This window comes from Rhinopithecus bieti, unplaced genomic scaffold (assembly GCF_001698545.2).
Source record: "Rhinopithecus bieti isolate Rb0 unplaced genomic scaffold, ASM169854v2 scaffold_10017, whole genome shotgun sequence".
Taxonomy (NCBI): Eukaryota; Metazoa; Chordata; class Mammalia; order Primates; family Cercopithecidae; genus Rhinopithecus; species Rhinopithecus bieti.
In genome coordinates, this window is record NW_016806314.1 from 298,298 (window position 1) to 318,165 (window position 19,868).

At 35.4% G+C, this 19,868-nt stretch overlaps 1 protein-coding gene across 4 annotated transcripts in view; it reads left to right on the forward strand.

Annotated features, from left to right (window-relative positions):
- Positions 1 to 19,868, forward strand: part of NRDC (nardilysin convertase) — a 96,891-nt gene that overhangs the window by 53,269 nt on the left and 23,754 nt on the right. For all 4 annotated transcript variants that reach the window (XM_017875414.1, XM_017875415.1, XM_017875418.1 and 1 more), the window contains 10 exons: positions 3,379 to 3,452; positions 7,318 to 7,413; positions 8,908 to 9,030; positions 11,137 to 11,194; positions 13,151 to 13,224; positions 14,940 to 15,009; positions 16,672 to 16,749; positions 18,234 to 18,354; positions 18,439 to 18,497; positions 18,957 to 19,011. In XM_017875414.1, the coding sequence (XP_017730903.1) occupies positions 3,379 to 3,452; positions 7,318 to 7,413; positions 8,908 to 9,030; positions 11,137 to 11,194; positions 13,151 to 13,224; positions 14,940 to 15,009; positions 16,672 to 16,749; positions 18,234 to 18,354; positions 18,439 to 18,497; positions 18,957 to 19,011 (808 nt within the window). The remainder of the gene's footprint in view (positions 1 to 3,378; positions 3,453 to 7,317; positions 7,414 to 8,907; positions 9,031 to 11,136; positions 11,195 to 13,150; positions 13,225 to 14,939; positions 15,010 to 16,671; positions 16,750 to 18,233; positions 18,355 to 18,438; positions 18,498 to 18,956; positions 19,012 to 19,868) is intronic.

Sequence of the window (19,868 nt, forward strand, 5' to 3'; positions counted from 1 at the left end):
AGAGATTATGAAATTTGATATAAAATGTAATTAAGAAGTTTATTTTGTTTCCTTTTAAAGAATTGTTCTGAATATATTTTGTACAAGGACTGCTTCAGCATCTAAGAATATCACTTTACACATTTATTTTTATTTAAAAAGAAAGGCACCCAATTAATAAGAAGAAAGCCGCTGCATTAATAGGATAAATTAATGAGAATATCGAATCATAAATTTTTGCCATAAGTAGAGCATTATAGGATGCAAATACTATAATAAATGCTGTAATATTATACTTCTACAATGTATAAGGAATGAAAAGCCTTTATACATGTGTAATATGCTCTTATATAACACGGATTAAGTACCTGTTTTTAGTAGGTTAGCAAAATCTGATTCCCTCACACAGGCCACATTGTTTATAAGTATCTTGGATCATTTAAATATTTAAACAGCTGAGGAAATGACTAAAATTTTACTCCAGTAAGTGAGCATGGAAGCCGTCTTTACCATGGCGGCATCTTCTCTTTTCAGTAAATTTGAACTTTATTTTATCAGTATTTCATGGTAAAAGTGACAAATACCAAAGCTTAGGATGTCCACTTCTAACAGGAGACCCTCCCCATTATAAGCTGGGAATGCAGAATCTTCACCTTCAGCTTGTGGAAATGGATGAGGCATCCTGAGTAGTTATAGCCTAGATTCCAAGTGCCTAAGTATTATAGGGAACCCGAAGTCTTGATTGTGGCTTCATGGGCCAGAGCTGGTAGTGTTCCCAGGAGTCTGGGAGAAGCAAACATAAGCCCTCTCAAAAGGAAGATGCCTTCCTCCTAGGCCCTAAATTGTTACAAATATTTTTTCAAGTAAAATAACCAACATTTAGTCAAAAATAAGCAGGTACTCAGGAAAATAATACAACACAATTGAGAACAGATAACACAAACAGGTTCTTAGACATCTCAAGTATTGGCATAGTTACACACAATTTCTAAAATAATTATACTTTCTATTTTTTAAGAAATAAAGGCCAGACGCGGTGGCTCATTGCCTGTAATCTCAGTACTTTGGGAGGCCGAGGCGGGTGGATCACCCGAGGTCAGGAGTTTGAAACCAGCCTGGCTAATATGGTGAAACCCCATATCTACTAAAAATACAAAAATTAGCTGGGTCCGGTGGTGGGCGCCTGTAGCCCCAGCTACTCAGGAGGCTGTGAGGCAGGAGAATCACTTGAACCTGGGAGGCGGAGGTTGCAGTGAGCCAAGATAGTGCCACTGCACTCCAGCCTGGGTGACAGAGTGAGACTCCATCTCAAAAAAAAAAAAAGAAAAAAGAAATAAAGGACAAATTTGAATATACTTGCAAGGAAAAAGAAACTGTCAAATATGACCTAGGAGATTTGTAAAATGAAAAGATACATCTGGAACTGTACTATGATGAAAAATTGAAAATGTAATGGACAAGTTTAAGAGTAAATAGAGTTGAAGATAGAATTAGTAAGCCAGAAGATAAACCAGAAGGAATTAACCCAAATATAGCATAAAGAACATATATAACCCAAATATAGCATATAGCACAAAATTAAAAATACAAAGAATATAAGGCATAGATGATAGAATGAAAATATCCCATATATTTTACTTGGAGTCCTAGAAGGAGGAGAGAGAAAATTGAAGTAGAGACAACATTTGAAGGGTTGATCACTGGAAAATTTTCAGAACTTGTTGTAAGACATCAAATCAGAGATTAAAGTCTAATAACTTCCAAAAGGATACATTAGAAGAAATATAGAAAATTTTTGCCAGATAAACGAGAAAATTTTCTTCAAAGGAAGATGAGTTACACTTACAGATGACTACTTAACCTCAGTGCTCTGAAGAAAAATAACTACCAACTAATAACTAGAATCACAAATTGTATACTAAATAAAAATATCTTTTAAGAATGTTAGTAGGCTGGGCATGGTGACTCATGCCTATAATCCCAGCACTTTGGAAGGCCAAGGCAGGTGGATTACTTGAGCCCAGGAGCTGGAGACCAGCCTGGGTAACATGGTGGGGGGGAAAAAATTAGCAGGGCATGATGGTGCATGCCTGTAGCCTTAGCTACTTGGGATGCTGAGGTGGGAGGATCACCTGAGCCTGGGGAGGTCAAGGCTCCAGTGAGCCATGATGTGCCACTACACACTCCAGTCTGGGTGACATAATTAAATAAAATTAGTTTCATTATTTAAGTCAACAGAAATTATCCAACCCATCATTAATCATACCAAGTATTGAAAAGAAAAAAAATGCCCCAGTATATCTAGCAGGTAGTTAAGTTAAAAGTGACCTATTGCAAGCAAAAGTTAAAAATTTATTAAGCCTGAGCAATGTAGGGAGACCCTGTCTCTACAAAAAATTTAAAGATTAAAAAAAAAAATAGTAGTGCGCATCTCTAGTCTCAGCTACTTCGGAGGTTGAGGCAGGAGGATTGCCTGAACCCGGCAGTTTGAGGCCACAGTGGGCAGTGATTGTGGCACTGCATTCTAGCCTGAGTGATAAAGTGAGACACTGTATCAAAAAAAAAAAAAAGTTAACATTTTAGGAAATTAATTTTTTAAATTGTTTTATTTTGCTGGAAAACACCAATTTTGAATAATTTTGACAATTTAATTGCATTGCTATTGTGTATTTATATAAGTGGAATTTGTGTATGTAATTTGATACATCACAGTTTATATAATTAAAATTAAAAGCAGATAAAATTATAAGATTAACTTAAATACCAAGTCTTTAAAATTCTGATTTAACTTTTAACTGAAACGTTTTCAGTCATTTGTAACCTTGCATTGAACTAAAAAAGTAAGCTTTATGTACTCTCTCTATAAAAGCATAGATATACATAACATTACATAAATAGACTATCTGTGGTATTACAATTTTACAAAGGACTGAATAGGAGAAAATTTCTGAAAAGGCTCCTAAGGGTTGATAATAGAAATAAAAAGGGCTGATAAATATTGGTTTAGAAATAGATATATAGGTAATAAAACTATAAAGAAAAGGAGAGAAATTACTACTATACATTCACGATATTTCATGAGGTAAGGGTGTGAGCCAGGTGCTTCTAGAGTGTTGACTATGGTCTGTTTCTTCACCTGGGTGGGCCACTCAGATGTCGTTTATATGTTCATGTTTTGTTAACTTTTCTGTATGATTGTTATTAAATATATTTCACAATGAAAAAGTTAAAGTAACGTGTAGATATTAGTTTAAAATATAGAAATGCAGATTATTTAGATTTCATATACTTAGGATTGTGAATTAAATCTCCAACTTAGTAAGTTTCTTAATTAAAATAATAGATGTTGATTGATGAAAGTGAACAAAAACAGAAATGCCAGTTTTGTTTTTTGTTCAGATGGGCCCAGTTCTTCATCCATCCACTAATGATCAGAGATGCAATTGACCGTGAAGTTGAAGCTGTTGATAGTGGTAAGAGGAGTACTTTATGTGTAACTACAGTTTTTTCCTTCATGAAACCAGTTACTTATTACATTTATCCTTCTTTATCTCTAGACCATTTTATCTTTATATTTTAAAGTACTAAATTGAAATATGTGTTGTGTTTATTCCTGAAGTCATTAAACATCTAATTCAGTGTAGATTTGAAGTAAATGAAAGGGATGGTGGATTTTAGTTTTTTCATCCTTTGTTTTTCGAAGGTTTTACCATAGGGGCTAATCTTTTGAGATTCAAAGATTGAAGACTATAGAGGAAAACAATGTGCTTATATAGGGTGAGGCTTCATTATAGCTCTGTGCTATAAATATTCTTTAATTACACAGTACCAATAAATATCACCATTGTATATTATCCTTGCTTGATTTATTTAAGTATTAGAAACATTTAATACTAGACTTGAGGGGACTTCCAGTTCATATAGGTTAGGCTTGGCTTATAGTGACTGCAAGTCTCTGTATTTGTTCCACTTTTTGTAGTATTTTCCTCCTTGGTTTGATGCAGTGTCTAGTTCTAATAGTGATTTAAAGCATTTACTAGGCTGAGTAAACTAACAGATGGCTAGAGTGATCTATCTGGAAGTCAGCAGACCCCTGTTTAACTTACAGAAGTGTCTCTAGCTGTGGCATTCAGTTTATTTGTAAAAGAGGATGGAATGGTTAGGCTCCTTCTAGCTATAGTAGCTCCTTGGAAATCAAGGATTTATTTTCTTCATTTTTTCACTTGCCTAGCATAGTGTCTGTTTTACCTTAAACCCAGTTAAATACCTGTTGAATGGATGAGAAAGCAAAACAACTGAGGATAACTGTAAAAGCACTTTCTGTATTTTGAGACTCAAGAACTAGGTGCTTTCTAGTATGTTTTTCTTTATACAGTTTCTAGAGTGGGTTGACACCAGTGTTTAAACAAGCAGACCTTTAATTAGATTTTACAATTTTAAACCAGAATATATTTTATTATGCTTTGAAAAATTATGTTGAAAGAAATATATATATATATACAACACAGTATGGAGTTTTGGTTTATGCTGAACTAAAGTAAAAATTCTGTTGTGCTTTTGTTCATTTGTGTCTTCTTTTTTTTTTAATGATAGGAGACCTAGATTTCAGTCTGATCCAACAGTTGTAACTGATGCAATAAATTACTTATTAATCAGTTTTGAAAGCTCAGTAATCAGGTGTTATTTTTTTCTAGTCTATTCAGATGGGACAATCTTTCTTCTGTCTTTCAGGTTTTACTTGTCTCATTCACATCTCTTTAGTTGTCTGCATGATTGGATGGCCAGGTCCATGTATAAGAAAATGAAGACTGTTGAGCCTTCAACAGCTCTGGCACATTCATCTTATAGGGTCACTTTCCTTTTCCTTTGTCTCCACCTGCATATGGAAGAGATTCTTTCTGTCCTGGCTTTTAAATTTGTTAACTAGTGGTAACTTCATCACTAGGTCATTGTTCCCTATACTCATATCAGTTTTTGGTCTAATCTTTCAATGGAGGATTTGTACACATACATTTATAAACGTTTATTTGCACAATGCAAGTAGATTTGTTCAGTCTTTTATAATTTCCTTGAATATATTTATTTTTATTTTATTTATTTTTTGAGACACAGTCTTGCTCTGTTGCCCAGGCTGGAGTGCAGTAGCGCAATCTCAGCTCACTGCAACCTCTAACTCCTGAGCTCGGGTGGTTCTTCTGCCTCAGCCTCCCAAGTAGCTGGGACTACAGGTGCCTGGCACCATGCACAGCTAGTTTTTTTGTATTTTTAGTAGAGACGGGGTTTCACTATGTTGGCCAGGCTGGTCTTGAACTCCTGACCTCAGGTGATCTGCATGCTTCAGCCTCCCAAAGTTAATTCTACTTTTAAAACCTACCGTGTGGATATGTTATATGAGCTTCTGTTATTAAATGTATTCAGGTAAGGCGCAGTGGCTCATGCCTGTAATCCCTCAAAAAAAAAAAAAAAAAAAAAAAAAAATTTTTTTATTGCTAAGAGGAGATTATGGAGAAATTATTATTATTATTTTTGAGACCGAATCTTGCTCTGTTGCCCAGGCTGGCGTGCAGTGGCACTATCTTGGCTCACTGTAACCTCTACCTCCTGGGTTCAAGCAATTCTCCTGCCTCAGCCTCCCGAGTAGCTGGGACTATTGGTGTGTGCCACCATGCCCAGCTAATTTTTGTATTTTTAGTAGAGATGGGTTTCCCCATGTTGGCCAGGAGGGTCTCGATCTCTTGACCTCATGATCTGCCCACCTCAGCCTCCCAAAGTGCTGGGATTACAGGTGTGAGCCACTGTACCTGGCCTGGAGAAATTATTATTATTATTATTTTGAGACAGAGTCTCTCTCTATCACCTAGGCTGGAGTGCAGTGGCGTGATCTTGGCTCACTGCAAGCTCCACCTCCCGGGTTCATGCCATTCTTCTCCCTCAGCCTCCTGAGAAGCTGGGACTACAGGCGCCCGCCACCACGCCCTGCTATTTTTTTTGTATTTTTAGTAGAGACGGGGTTTCACCGTGTTAGCTAGGATGGTCTCGATCTCCTGACCTCGTAATCCACCCGCCTTGGCCTCCCAAGGTGCTGGAATTATAGGCGTAGGCCACTGCACCTGGCTGAGAAATTATTTTTAGTAATTGACTTTTTATTTTAATGATAGTTTATACTCATATAAACATATATAATTGCCTACATAGTGTGACTTACTGATTGAGATGAAAGGCATGTCCAATGCCTTTTTAAATCTTAATTATGTGTCAAAGTGCAGTCTCTAGTTTTATTTACTTATTTCTTTATTTTTAATGTTTGTTTCCTTTCCAAATGTGGTCTCTAAGTGTTCAGGTATTTATACCCTATTTTATCAGTTACGGGGTCTTAAATCACTTTTCGTAGATATGTTTACATGTCTGCTATATTACCTGTTATTGCTGAAATGTGGTGGCTTGAAATAAAACATTTATTTTCTTACCGTTTTGGAGGAATGGAATCAGGTACGTTAGATCTTCCTCAAGGTTATTGAGCTTAGTGCCAGAACTGCAGTTCTAGCGATTTTTAGTCCATTTGGGCTGCCATAACAGAATCCCACACACCGGGTGGCTTATAAACAACAGAATTGTTTCTTACAGTTTTGGAGGCTGAAAAGTCCAAGATCAAAGAACTGACAGATTTGGTGTCTGGTGACAGCCTGCTCTCTGGTTCATAGACAACTGCCTTCACTTTTTGTCCTCATACAGCAGAAGGGGCAAGGGAGTACTCTGAGGTCTCTTTTACAAGGCACTAATCCATTCATGAGGGCTCTGCCCTCATTACCTAATCATTTCTCTTTGGCCCCTACCTCCAAATACCATCACATTGGGGGTTAAGTTTCAACGTAGAAATTTTGGGTGGCGGGGACACAGACATTCAGTCTTTAGTGGTAGCCAAGGTATTTCTGACTTCAAAGTGATTGTTCTTAGCCATCATACTTTATTACTATTTAAACAATATATATGACCAAGTTCCCAGACACAAGGTTTAATATTTTATTAGCATTTTCATCAGTAAAATCTTATACATAGCATCCTAGAGCTGAAACTTTCAGATCATTAACTACCTTGTGTTTCATTTGAAAAATAAGGGTAAAACTCTGGTAAGCTGAATTGATTTACCCAAAATTACAGGTCATATTAAGTCATAGAGCCAGGCCTGGATCATTGAGTTTCCCACTTCAGTCTTATAACATGTGATTCATGAAGTTAATTTTTGTTACTTCCTTGCTTTCTGTTCTGTAAGTTTGAATTTCCATATAATAAAGGAGATACTGAATTTTGTTTTACTACGTGTTTCTTTAAAATTGACAGAATATCAACTTGCCAGGCCTTCTGATGCAAACAGAAAGGAAATGTTGTTTGGAAGCCTTGCAAGACCTGGACATCCTATGGGAAAATTTTTTTGGGGTAAGATACTAACTACATCATCTTATTTCATATTTTCTAGTTAAGATTTAGAATAAGAAAAGTTGATAAGGAATTGAAAATTATAAAGCTGGAGCCCCTAGGTACCTTTTACCTTTTAGGATAGCTAATTAGCCTTTCAAACACGAAGTTGTTAAATATGCTAGTATTTGGTTCTTTAACAATGAATATAGCAAGAATAATACCTTACATTTTGTGAATGCTTTTGAAGTGCCAGATACTATGCTAGCACTACATGAATTATTTCATTTGATCATTATCACAATGTTCAGAGATAGGTACCATTATCATCTCCATTTAAAGATAAACAGGTTTAGGCCAGGCGTGCTGGTTCACACCTGTAATCCCAATGCTTTGGGAGGCTGAGGTGGGAGAATCACTTGAGCCCAGTTCAAAACCAGCGTTGGCAACATAGTGAGACCCCATCTCTATTTTAAATTTCAGTCAAGTTATCTAATTTGTTTAAATCACACAGCTAGTAAGTGGTGGATGTGAGATTTGAACATCTGTTTATCTGATTATAAAGTCTGTGCTGTACCTCAGCTTGACATTTCCATTTGTCAACAGAGGTAGCAATGGTTTCTGTAAGAGTTTTTTAACTGTGACTTAATTTTGTTCATCTGGTAAACCGTTTAACTGGTGTCTGTTTTTCATAATGGCATTTTCTTAGTGGTAGGATTTAGTTAAAGCCTCATATTAATCCTGTTGACTATAGAGTAAAACTTAGGATGAGATGATCTAAATTATTCTTTAAAGGGTGCTTTGTTTCCCTGTATATTTCTGTACAGTTATATACATTTTATAGGGCATTCTTGCTTCATGTGTTTTATTTTTAAGAATTAGCTGGGCATGGTGGCTCACGCCTGTAATCCCAGCACTTTGGGAGGTCAAGGCGGGTGGATCATGAGGTCAGGAGTTCGAGACCAGCCTGGCCAAGATGGTGAAACCCCATCTCTACTAAAATACAAAAATTAGCCGGGTGTGGTGGTGCACACCTGTAGTCCCAGCTACTTGGGAGGCTGAGACAGGAGAATTGCTTGAACCTGGGAGGCGGAGGTTGCGGTGAGCTGAGATCATGCTATTGCACTCCAGCCTGGGCAACAAGAGCGAAACGCTGTCTTTAAAAAAAAAAAAAAGAATTACACAAACCTATTATTAAAATAATTAGAAAGAACCTGGATTGAATACTGCTAGACTAATTATTAAGCAAGGAAGCTTAGGGAGTTATTGTCTGTTTTTTTAAGGTTTTCCCAACCAGAGATTAATTCCTTGGATATTAAAATATACTTCAGAATTGTTTCTTATGCATTTTTGTCTCATTAATGTTAATACATTATTGCACACTGGTTCAATATTCTTGAGTCACTTGGGTTATTTCATTAATCATGTATGGTAGCTAAGTATGCATTGATGATGTAGAAGACTTTTAACAAAGTGAACTTAGTTATATCTATGATTTTTTTCATTCTTTTATAGGAAATGCTGAGACGCTCAAGCATGAACCAAAAAAGAATAATATTGATACACATGCTAGATTGAGAGAATTCTGGATGCATTACTACTCTGCTCATTACATGACTTTAGTGGTTCAATCCAAAGGTAACTATTTATTATGGCTCTTAGAGTTACCCTGAAGTAGTGCTTTCTTAGGATTTGTTTGCCTGTATCGGTGTTGCAGTGTACTGTTGTACTATTAATTACTTTAGTGCTTGACCTTAATACAAGGTAAAGGAAATCAGAACTTGGAGATGTCACATAACTAGTGGCAAAGCTTAGGGAAACACAAGATGATGAGATTCTCAGGCAAATCTCTTACAGAAATAGGTCTTATTTGTAAGATAAGATATGTAGGCTGGTCTATGAATGTATTAATATTCTAATAGGTCATGAATTGATCTTTTAAGCCACCTTCAGCTGCAATTGTGTCTGTGGTTTTACATTTACTCTATAGTAATTACAAACTCTTACAGGGCAAAGTGTTGGTTTGTTCATTCTTACATAAGGTCCTGTAAAAATTAATCGAGATTGATCATGGTGACAGTGGCAGAAGTATCTTAAATATAAAATACTGATGAATACCTCAGTGGCAGAAGTATCTTAAATGTAAAGACTGATGAATATCTCTATTTTCCTTCTTTGATCATTATCTTCAGTAACTCACATTAACTTTTTCTCATTAAGGAAATCATGGAAGCTTTCTTTTGTTTTCTTTACATTTCAACCTACTTGTTTTTCAAAGTCAGTAAATTGCTAAATTATTCCATTTAACATACCTTATAGTTTGCACATTTCTATTTGAAAGGCTAATCCTCTCACCCTAATGTGATTCCCCTTTTATAAAGTTTTGCTTTTACATTGTCAAAATTAAGATCAAATCTGACTTGGTACTTACATGTAAAACATTTTTGCATTTATGATCAAAATGAGTTCACTAAAGTTGACTTGAAGGTAAAGTTACATGGTATGGTAGATTCTTTTGTTCAAATTGCTTCTAGGTTCCTTTTACATTTGCTAAATTAGGTAATTCCATATTTGGTATACAAGTTAATTCACGATTTTTGATTATTGTGTTTGCAAATAATTCCATGTGTTTTTCTTGAACTAGTTATTCTGTTTCTTTTGTATTTTCTTCCTCTGTGATAACAGATATAAGAGCTTATTAATGCTTATTTCAAAATTTTAAAACAAGTCCTAGAGTTTTTGTTGTTTAACAAGACAGGGTTTTGCTCTGTCATTCAGGCTATAGCGCAGTGACACAATCATAGCTCACCGTAGCTTCAAATGCCTGGGCTCAGGTGATCCTCCTGCCTCTGCCTCTGAGATAGCTGGGATTACTGGCCCCAGCCCCTGTGCCTAGGCTAGAGTTTTGATGAAAACTATGTACAATGTAGATTTCATAGAATTTAGAGTTTAAGCATTAATTATACCATATAAGAGTCAAACATCTATATAAATAGTATAATATAAATTCAGAAGTCCATTAGTCTAAATCCCATGTTTTATATAATGGGGTTCTCTATTGAGAATTAGTGAAATTCATGTGCCTGGTAGAACTAACAAATACTCTTCAATGATGGTCACTCAGATAAAGCAAAAACTTTCCTTTTTCATTTAGATCTTGTTTTTTTACTATAAATTTCAAAAGAATTTCTTATTAAATATAAGAAGTGAATCAAAGGAAAACATAAATCATATATATGTATGATTTATATATATATATAAAGCCTAAAAAGACCTATGAGTTAAAACCTCAGCAAGTGTAAATTAAAGTAAAACAGGTGGAATATAAAAGTACTGATGAGATGGCAAAAAGGAGAGGTTAATGTAATATGGGTTAGTATGGAAAAACCTTCCAAGAGGATGTAAGTTTTGGAATGGGCGTAGGATGGTTGGCATAATCTTATCTCTTGGTCCTTCACACTAGCCTAATGCTAAAGATATATTTTTTTTGTTAAACTAGTATGCATTTTCTAACTTTACCAGGGAGAAATAAAGGAGTCTCATAGAATTCTCTGTGTCATAAGGTTTTCTTTTCTACTGTTATTTTTCCTATTAATCCATTACTGGTTCAGGAGTGGCAGGTAATGGCCAAATTAAAATAACCCTTTGTTTTTTAGCTAAAAATCTCTGAGAAATCTAATTGCATTTCTACATTGAATAATGTCATTGTATTTTCCTGTATCTTCCCTATCCTCCTCTCTCAAGAAACACTGGATACTTTGGAAAAGTGGGTGACTGAAATCTTCTCTCAGATACCAAACAAGTAAGATATCTATTTTCATACATCATACACCTTCAGAGTTAAAGAGACCATTATCTTGTATGCGTTTTCATTTTTACACAGGTGATAGAATTAAGACCTAAACAAACTTAATGAATGTCAAAATCACACAGTTTTTGAGTGGGTAAACTAAGATGACAAGCCAAGTTTCCATAGTTCAAAATTTACAGGCTTGTAAATGTATATAGTAAGCAATAATTCTGAAAAATTTATGCCTCCTTTTACATTTATTTAGAGCTTTTCTGTGATACAAAAGAAAATACTGCCGGGCGCGGTGGCTCAAGCCTGTAATCCCAGCACTTTGGGAGGCCGAGACGGGCGGATCACGAGATCATGAGATCGAGACCATCCTGGCTAACACGGTGAAACCCCGTCTCCACTAAAAAATACAAAAATCTAGCCGAGCGAGGTGGCGGGCGCCTGTAGTCCCAGCTACTCGGGAGGCTGAGGCAGGAGAATGGCGTAAACCCGGGAGGCGGAGCTTGCAGTGAGCTGAGATCCGGCCACTGCACTCCAGCCCCAGCGACAGAGCAAGACTCTGTCTCAAAAAAAAAAAAAAAAAAAAAAAAAAAAAGAAAATACTATATGAGAGGCAGAAGAATATGCACACTTACATCCCCCTCATTGGGACAGATTGTGTTCTGAAAATTTGTTTTTTTTACGTCAGTTGTTTGGATATTGCACTGGTTTTCCCCATAAAAGAAAGAATCTTTTAGATGATGACTGACTTTCCATACTGCCTGAAAAACTCCTATTTCATATAGTCAAACTAGATATTCTTTTATAAGAAATTGTATGTAGAGTTTCAGTTCAGGATGATATAAACATTTTTTCTCCACCTCAAATTCATCAAAATAGTACAAATATTTAAAAGATACATTACTGCTACAGTTTTGTTACAAAGTTTACAAGAAATTTAATTCTGAAGCAATGAAATCTTTCTTTCCATACCTAGTAGTTTGCATTTTAACAAAATTAATGAAAACATATTTTTTCTCGCATCGGATGAGTAACTAACGCTGTGGATTTTCCCAGGTGTATCTAATACATAATTATTTGAAATTTATGAAAGAAACTAGCATAAAATGTTAGAATAATTTATAATGACAACTGATTGGTTATTATTGATTTGGCTTTATATGAATTGCCATTGATAATTAGCAGTGCTTTTTGGTATGTAAAGGTAATCAAAAGCATGACAAATTTGTGGGGCTTTTTTTTTTTCTGATTAGAAGTCTTGAGTGTGAACTATGGAAATGTCAAATGTGAAACTTTAATAAAATCAGAGGTGTATTTAATAGAGGAATTAATTAGGTTCTGTCAATCCCTGATGAGCATTAAAAAAAAATCTCATATATTATTCACTAATAACTTTGGTTCCTTAATTAGACAGGTTAAAAATTCTTCAAGGCATTTAATACTAATTTGCATCGACTGTGTTTTGGGAGAAATATTAAAGTTACAATATCTTCAACCAGAGTAGAAGCCCCTAGGAGGGACCAAGTCTTTTAAATACCACAGTGCCTGATATAGTGCTTTACACCTAATATTCACTCCATGTATAATTGTTGATTTTAAAAATCAACAATTATCTCTAGTTTAAGTTTCTTTCTGAAATGGCTTTGTCTAGGAGGAGAACTGAAATTAAATGGGGCTGATAGAGTCAGTAAATATTGGGGTGAGAGGGCGTCCTTTAAATTCATTCTTCTCTATCTCTTGAGTTGTAAAGACTTTTGAGTTACTGGGCTGAGGCTAAGAACAGATTGTGTAACTGAAGATTTTGTGGCTGTGTTGCCATCTGTTTGTTCATGCCTGAAATGCTTTCCAAGAAGGAGTATATAGAATAGATTATAAATATCTCTCAGTTAGATATCCCTAAAGATATTGCTTATAAAGGCTTTTGCCAATTAAATTTGTATGTATTTGTTTTGTTTTCAGTGGGTTACCCAGACCAAACTTTGGCCATTTAACGGATCCATTTGACACACCAGCATTTAACAAACTTTATAGAGGTTTGTGAACCAAAAGTTTAAAACTGTTTGAAATAATTTTGGCACATTCTCCATAACCTAATTGAGGCTGCCAATTTTCATTGAAAATGAGAACACAACAGAAAATACAGCTGGGTTGGAAAGGGAGTAGATGGACAATGGAGATCTCATTAATAATAGATAGCAGATCATTGACTAGCTGCAGATTGTTTGATTCTGGTGCCCTGCTGCTACTTCAGTCTACTTCAGGCTTTCTCCTTGCTTTACGTTTCTTCCCTTTTGTTCTCTGTTTTGTTAAATTTCATTCATGTTTCATTTTATTTATATTCTGCTCTTCTTTGCCTTTAAATGAATAAAAATAGAGGAGAGGGAAAACACTTTGGAAATCGTTTCCTTTTGTGAAAGCAATATTTGCTAAATAAAATATAAAATGTCAAGAAATGGGAGAAAAATCACCCTTAAATCTTACCATCAAGAGAAGTCATTTGTATCGGATTTCTTTTTTTTGTTTTTTGGAGACAGAGTCTCGCTCTGTTGCCCAGGCTGGAGTGCAATGGCACGATCTCAGCTCACTGCTTCGCCTCCCAGGTTCAAGTGATTCTCCTGCCTCAGCCTCCCGAGTGCAGCGATTACAGGCGCTCACCACTATGCCCAGCTAATTTTTGTATTTTTAGTAGAGACGGGGTTTCACCGCATTGGCCAGGCTGGTCTCGAACTCCTGGCCTCAAGTGATTCACCTGCCTTCACCTCCCACAGTGTTGGGATTACAGGCATGAGCCACCACGTCTGGCCTCCAGATTTCTTTCTGATTTTCTAATAGGTATATTTTCTTAACATAGTTGAGATTAAAATATATATATATAATTCTGTCTTCTGCTTTCTTTCATTTAATAGTATACCTGTAGTAACTGCATAATGAGTTGTGATTACATTACAATTTACTTAACAATTTGCCTATAGTGAATATTGCAGAAACATTCTTAATTCACCGTCTCTCTTTTTTTTATTTTTATTTTTATTTTTTTTAATTTTTTTTCCCCATCTCTCTTTCTTGATTCTATCATGGCAGATTTTTTTTTCTCTTTTTACTAATTACTTTAGGTATTCCCTCCTTCTTCAGCCCATTACCAGTCTCTTTCCTTTTCCTTTCCTCTAATCAGTGACTGTTTTATTACACCCTTCAGCTGCTGGCTCCATTCTGTTAATATTAAGCTAACTCTTTCCAGAGACAACTTATTTTTGATTGTATTCTTTCTGGTTTTAGTTTTCCTATTCATAGAATAATAGCATTGGGAAGAATCCTAGAGATACTTTAACCCAACTCACTCATTTTACTATTAGTAAACAGATTCAGAAAGATTTAAATGCAAGTGATTTTCTCAGGTCATATAAGCACATGTAGCAAGATAGGGGTAGGACTGGATTTCAGCCATGGGTCTCCTGACTCCTAGTTTTGTATCCTTTCTTGCAAGAAGAGATCCATACACAGCAGCATTTCATATCCTCATAGTTCTTTTATCCCTGCTTTCTCTACCTCTGAAATCAAATAAAAAAGAAATTTACAAAAACTGCATTATGTGAATTGGAAAATTGGCAAGTTGAAATAATAAGTGCATTGTACTAAACCTTCCCTTGTTTACTGGAAGATAAATATATTGAATTTTAAACATTTTTGTAATATAGTAAAAGTTATAGAGAAACACTTATATCTGTTTTCTGGAAAATATTTTGTTTAGTTGTTCCAATCAGAAAAATTCATGCTCTGACCATCACATGGGCACTTCCTCCTCAACAGCAACATTACAGGTAAGAGTTTAAGGGAAAATTTACTTCATTAGAACCAAGTGAGAATCACTTTTAAAGCATGCTAAATGGTTTAAGTTTGGGGGTTCTGAATTTATAAATGGCAATACAGTAAACCTGGAACTTGATTACTCCGGGAGCTTTCAAGCCTTGCTATGTATTTTACTATTTTTTGGATATAAAAACTAGAGCTTTCTCAGTTATAGTGGCCTTTCTTAAGTCTTTGAAATTAAGTGTTCAGTGTGAATGCTAACTTTTGTAATTTGTTTTGATCTTGTCAAAAGTAAAGTTAAATAATTTGGGCCTGGCAGACTGGCCAACATGGCAAAACCCTGTCTCGACTAAAAATATCAAAAAACTAGCCAGGCATGGTGACACACACCTGTAATCCCAGCTACTCAGGTGGCTGAGGCATGAGAATTGTTTGAACCTGAGAGGTGGAGGTTGCAGTGAGTTGATATTGCGCCACAGCACTCCATCCTGGGTGACAAAGCAAGACTGTGTCTCAAAATAATAATAATTTGGACTGGTAATATGACTAGGGTACATAAATCCCAAGGATTTACTCCTCTGAATTAGGGCAGGTTTATGCAAATTAGGAAAGGATTTCTACTTGTCTATATAGTTATCTTATATGAGCAGTGTAGCATGGGCCAGAGAGTTATTTAAGATAAGCATCAGTCAATGTCTACAAATGCTTTTCTAATTAGAAATACATGCTAATCAACTGGTAAAAATTTAACTTTTTTGGGAGGGGGATGGGGCTCAAGCAGTCCACCCACCGTGGCCTCCCAAAGTGCTGAGATTACAGACATGAGCCACCGTGCCCAGCCAAATTAATATTTTAAACAAAGTTGTATGGGCTTTAAGGATTGCTTAACATAGTTGAAAATCATATCTTGACTTTCAAGAATTTACAGAATTTAACTGTGTAACCTAATTAAATTTTCTCATATATACAGAAATATACAGAAAACTAAATTTTTTTCTGTATGTCTTTGTGGTAAGAATACTTTTAATAAAATTACAGTAGAAGCCAGTGGGAAAGACAGTTTGAACAGCATGTGCACAATTACTCGGACTATTATATTATTAGTATGAGATAAAGCATTTTTATACTTGTTATTGCATTTTCATGAAAACTCAGTAAGTAGTTGGGCAAGTGAAGAGAAAAAGAATACAGTTCAGTATCTTGCTCAAGGTCATGATTTACTTAAAGGAAAAACTAAAACTAGAACCAAGATTTTCTGACCCTTTGAGCCACACATTTCACTTTACCACAGAGCCCAATATAGTACCAAAAGCTTTACAGTGATTCATACCTATATTAGGTTCTAAACCGATAAGGAATCTACATTTCATTTTGGGGAAAGCAAAAAGATTTATCATGACAGCAGGTAAGTTTGGTGTCCAAGAGAAAAAGTAGTGCCCTTAAATTTTGGGATGATTGTGTACTCTTCAGTAATCTCCAATGAAAGAGTTAATTTTACTATATTTTCTGTTTTTATCTTCCTGCTATTAAATTAATTACAATTTCATGTTTAGTGGACATATGTGAGAATAAGTTTATGATTATATTTTCAGATTATTGTAGCCTTAGAGGTAAGATTTTCTGGTGTATTTATACCTTTTTTTTTTCTTCTAACCATTAAATTTTTTTAAAAGGGTGAAGCCACTTCATTATATATCCTGGCTGGTTGGACATGAAGGCAAAGGCAGCATTCTTTCTTTCCTTAGGAAAAAGCAAGTATTCAATTAATAAGTATTTTCAGTATAGCAATCTCTGAAAAATAATAGACAATAAGTATTATATAATGCATTCTTTTACTTTAGCTGCCAGGAAGCCTGGAATAAGATTTAATGCTTAATTATAGTCATTTTAATAACTTACATTATTTTAATGTCCATATTATATTTGTGTATTTCCTTGTAAGCTACTTTTTAGCCCATTGTTGGAAGTTATTTGTACACAAAATTTTAAAAAATCATAAATGAAAGTAATAGATTCCAGAATTACATAAAAGAATTAGCTCTAATCAATTATTTATATTTGACTGAATGGTAAAGAAATCAATTATTTAAATGCTATGGATTTCCAGGTTTTCCCAGCCCCAAACCTGGACTTTAATGAAAACTTCATTGGGTAGGTAAATCATAATTAATAGGTGGGACTGCAAATGGTATATGCAGCCATGTTAGCAGAATGTTTCCTGAGCATTAAAGCACATGTTTAAGTCACCTATAGCTCAATAATAGAAATATAATTTTATAATCAGGACTAATATATTAAAGTAATTCCTTGTTTGATTTTTCTATAAATGAAATAGTATGAGAATGGAAGGATAGATGAGAAATTTAAATAAGTATTTTTAAGACACTTGTGTGTACTAGAACATTCAAAGAAAACTAAGGGCAGAGTTAACTATAAAATAATAAACTAATGATATTGGGTTCATATGTACCTTACACAATATATGCTATATGCTTTGAGCTGTGCACAACCTTTCTACCTTAATGAGCTTTATTAGAATTTCAGACTCTATTCTGGTGTCCTCTCTTTGTAACTTTTCAGAATTAATCTAGTCAGGGAAAGGTATAGTCTCATTGCTTGTTTCTTAGACAACCTATGTAGGTTAGCTAACAGCCTTAAAGACCTCACTTGACATTCGATGTAAGTATGTATTAGAAGTGTCTTAAGGCCTCTCCTAGGAGTCAGGTTCAAAAATGGGGAGGCTGGGCGCGGTGGCTCTCGCCTGTAATTCCAGCACTTGGGAGGCTGAGGTGGAGGATTGCTTGAGCCCAGGAGTTCGAGACCAGCCTGGGCAACATTGTAAGACCCTGTCTTTATTTAAAGAAAAAAAAAAAGAAGGTAAGCAAATTGCTTTCCAGCAGCCATCATTTTAATACTTTGTGCTGTTCTTTTCAAAAGGAATGGTTTTCGCTTAATAAAGCTGTTAATGTTTTACTATGTTGCCATATCTGTTCATATTTGCATTAAACAAAGACTGTATTTCCTTCTGGTGATTCCTAAATGTATCACAATTCCTTGGGAGGCCTTGTGCTTTTAAAATTTGCACTTTTAGATTTACTGTTGGAAAGTATATGTTTACATCAAAGGCTGAGGTTTCCAAATTTTACATAGAAAGCCTCTATATTTTGTTAATTTGAATGTCTGTAGACTGCCAATCCAGGAACATTGATTGGGTTAATTTTTTCCCCACCTGTAGATGCTGGGCTCTTGCACTGTTTGGTGGAAATGGTGAGACGGGATTTGAGCAAAATTCTACTTATTCAGTGTTCAGCATTTCTATTACATTGACTGATGAGGGTTATGAACATTTTTATGAGGTAAATAATTCAAACTGACTTGTTTTTTCCTTTTACCTAGGTATCCTTTTATGCAAAAGACTAATTTGGATGTTTTGTTTTCAGGTTGCTTACACTGTCTTTCAGTATTTAAAAATGCTGCAGAAGCTAGGCCCAGAAAAAAGGTAATAAACACTTCTTGGAATGAGGCCAGGAGCCAGTCCTGGTATATCTGAGGCTTCAGGCTGCCAGTAGACATGCTTCAGTCTTGCCTTGACGGTTTTTCAGGCATTTTCTGCTGTTTCCTTTATTGTCTCCATATCCTTATCCCTCTACATGTGAGTGTACGCTAAGGCTTTACACATACGTGGCCAGTCCCTTTATTTTCATGCTTCTCTTTTATTGTTGATGCTTCTATTGAGAAATTTTTAAACTTTTATTCTAGATTCAGGGGTATACGTGCAGGTTTGTTATATAGGTAAACTTGTGTCACGGTGGTTTGTTGTACAGATTATTTTGTCACCCAGGTACTAAATCTACTACCCAATAGTTATCTTTTCTGGTCCTCTCTCTCCTCCCGCCCTTCTCCCTCAAGTAGGCAGAAATTTTAATGTATCTTCTAATTATAGTTTTCTCCTTCACAGAATTTTTGAAGAGATTCAGAAAATTGAGGATAATGAATTTCATTACCAAGAGCAGGTACTGGAAGTCAAATTCTTTTTGCATGTTATCTGTGACTGAGTTGAAACTGGTGTCGACATTGTACCTCTTTTTGAAAGTGTCAGTGGAGTTTTAATTCTGTCATTCTGTGTCATGTGAGTCTCTAGATGTCCTTGAAGCTAGCTGAAAATTAACTATTAGGTTTTTGAGTATTTATATTGAGTAAGATAAGGCAGTGAGAGGATTAAGCAGATGATACAGATCATGTTGTGTGGTAATCATTTATCTACATAGTCATCCCTCTATCCCTTCAACAAACATTCATGGAGACTTGTTATGGTATTTAATATTTTGGGAATTCAAATATTGTGAAGACATTCTATAAGGTAATTTATATTTACCATGTATAATGTTAGAAATATTGTGCTTTGGAATTCAGGGGAAGGAGAGCATTTTCCTTGATTGAAATAGGCTCACAGGCTGGGCACTGTGGTTCATGCCTGTAATCCAAGCATTTTGGGAGGTCAAGCAGGCAGGTTGCTTGAACCCAGGAATCTATTAAAGGACTGGGCAGTGTGGTGTTTTGGGAAGCGTATTGGATGTGTTATGAGGTCACAGTTCTGATGTCTACTTTGCCTGTCGTTTACTCACTGTGTGACCTTAGGCAAGCCATCTAGCCATCTCGTCAGGAAAAATCCGACTATGTTTCCTCATTGTAAAACATGGGACTGGAACTACTTGGTATCTGAAGGATCTGTCAGTTTTAACAGTCTGTGTATGTGGGTGCTCGGTAAATACTTGAATTGACTGTGTTCCTCTGGAAAAATATTTCCATTTCATGTATCAGTGAACCGGTGGTCATTCTTTCAGTTTTTTTTTTTTTTTTTTTTTTTTTT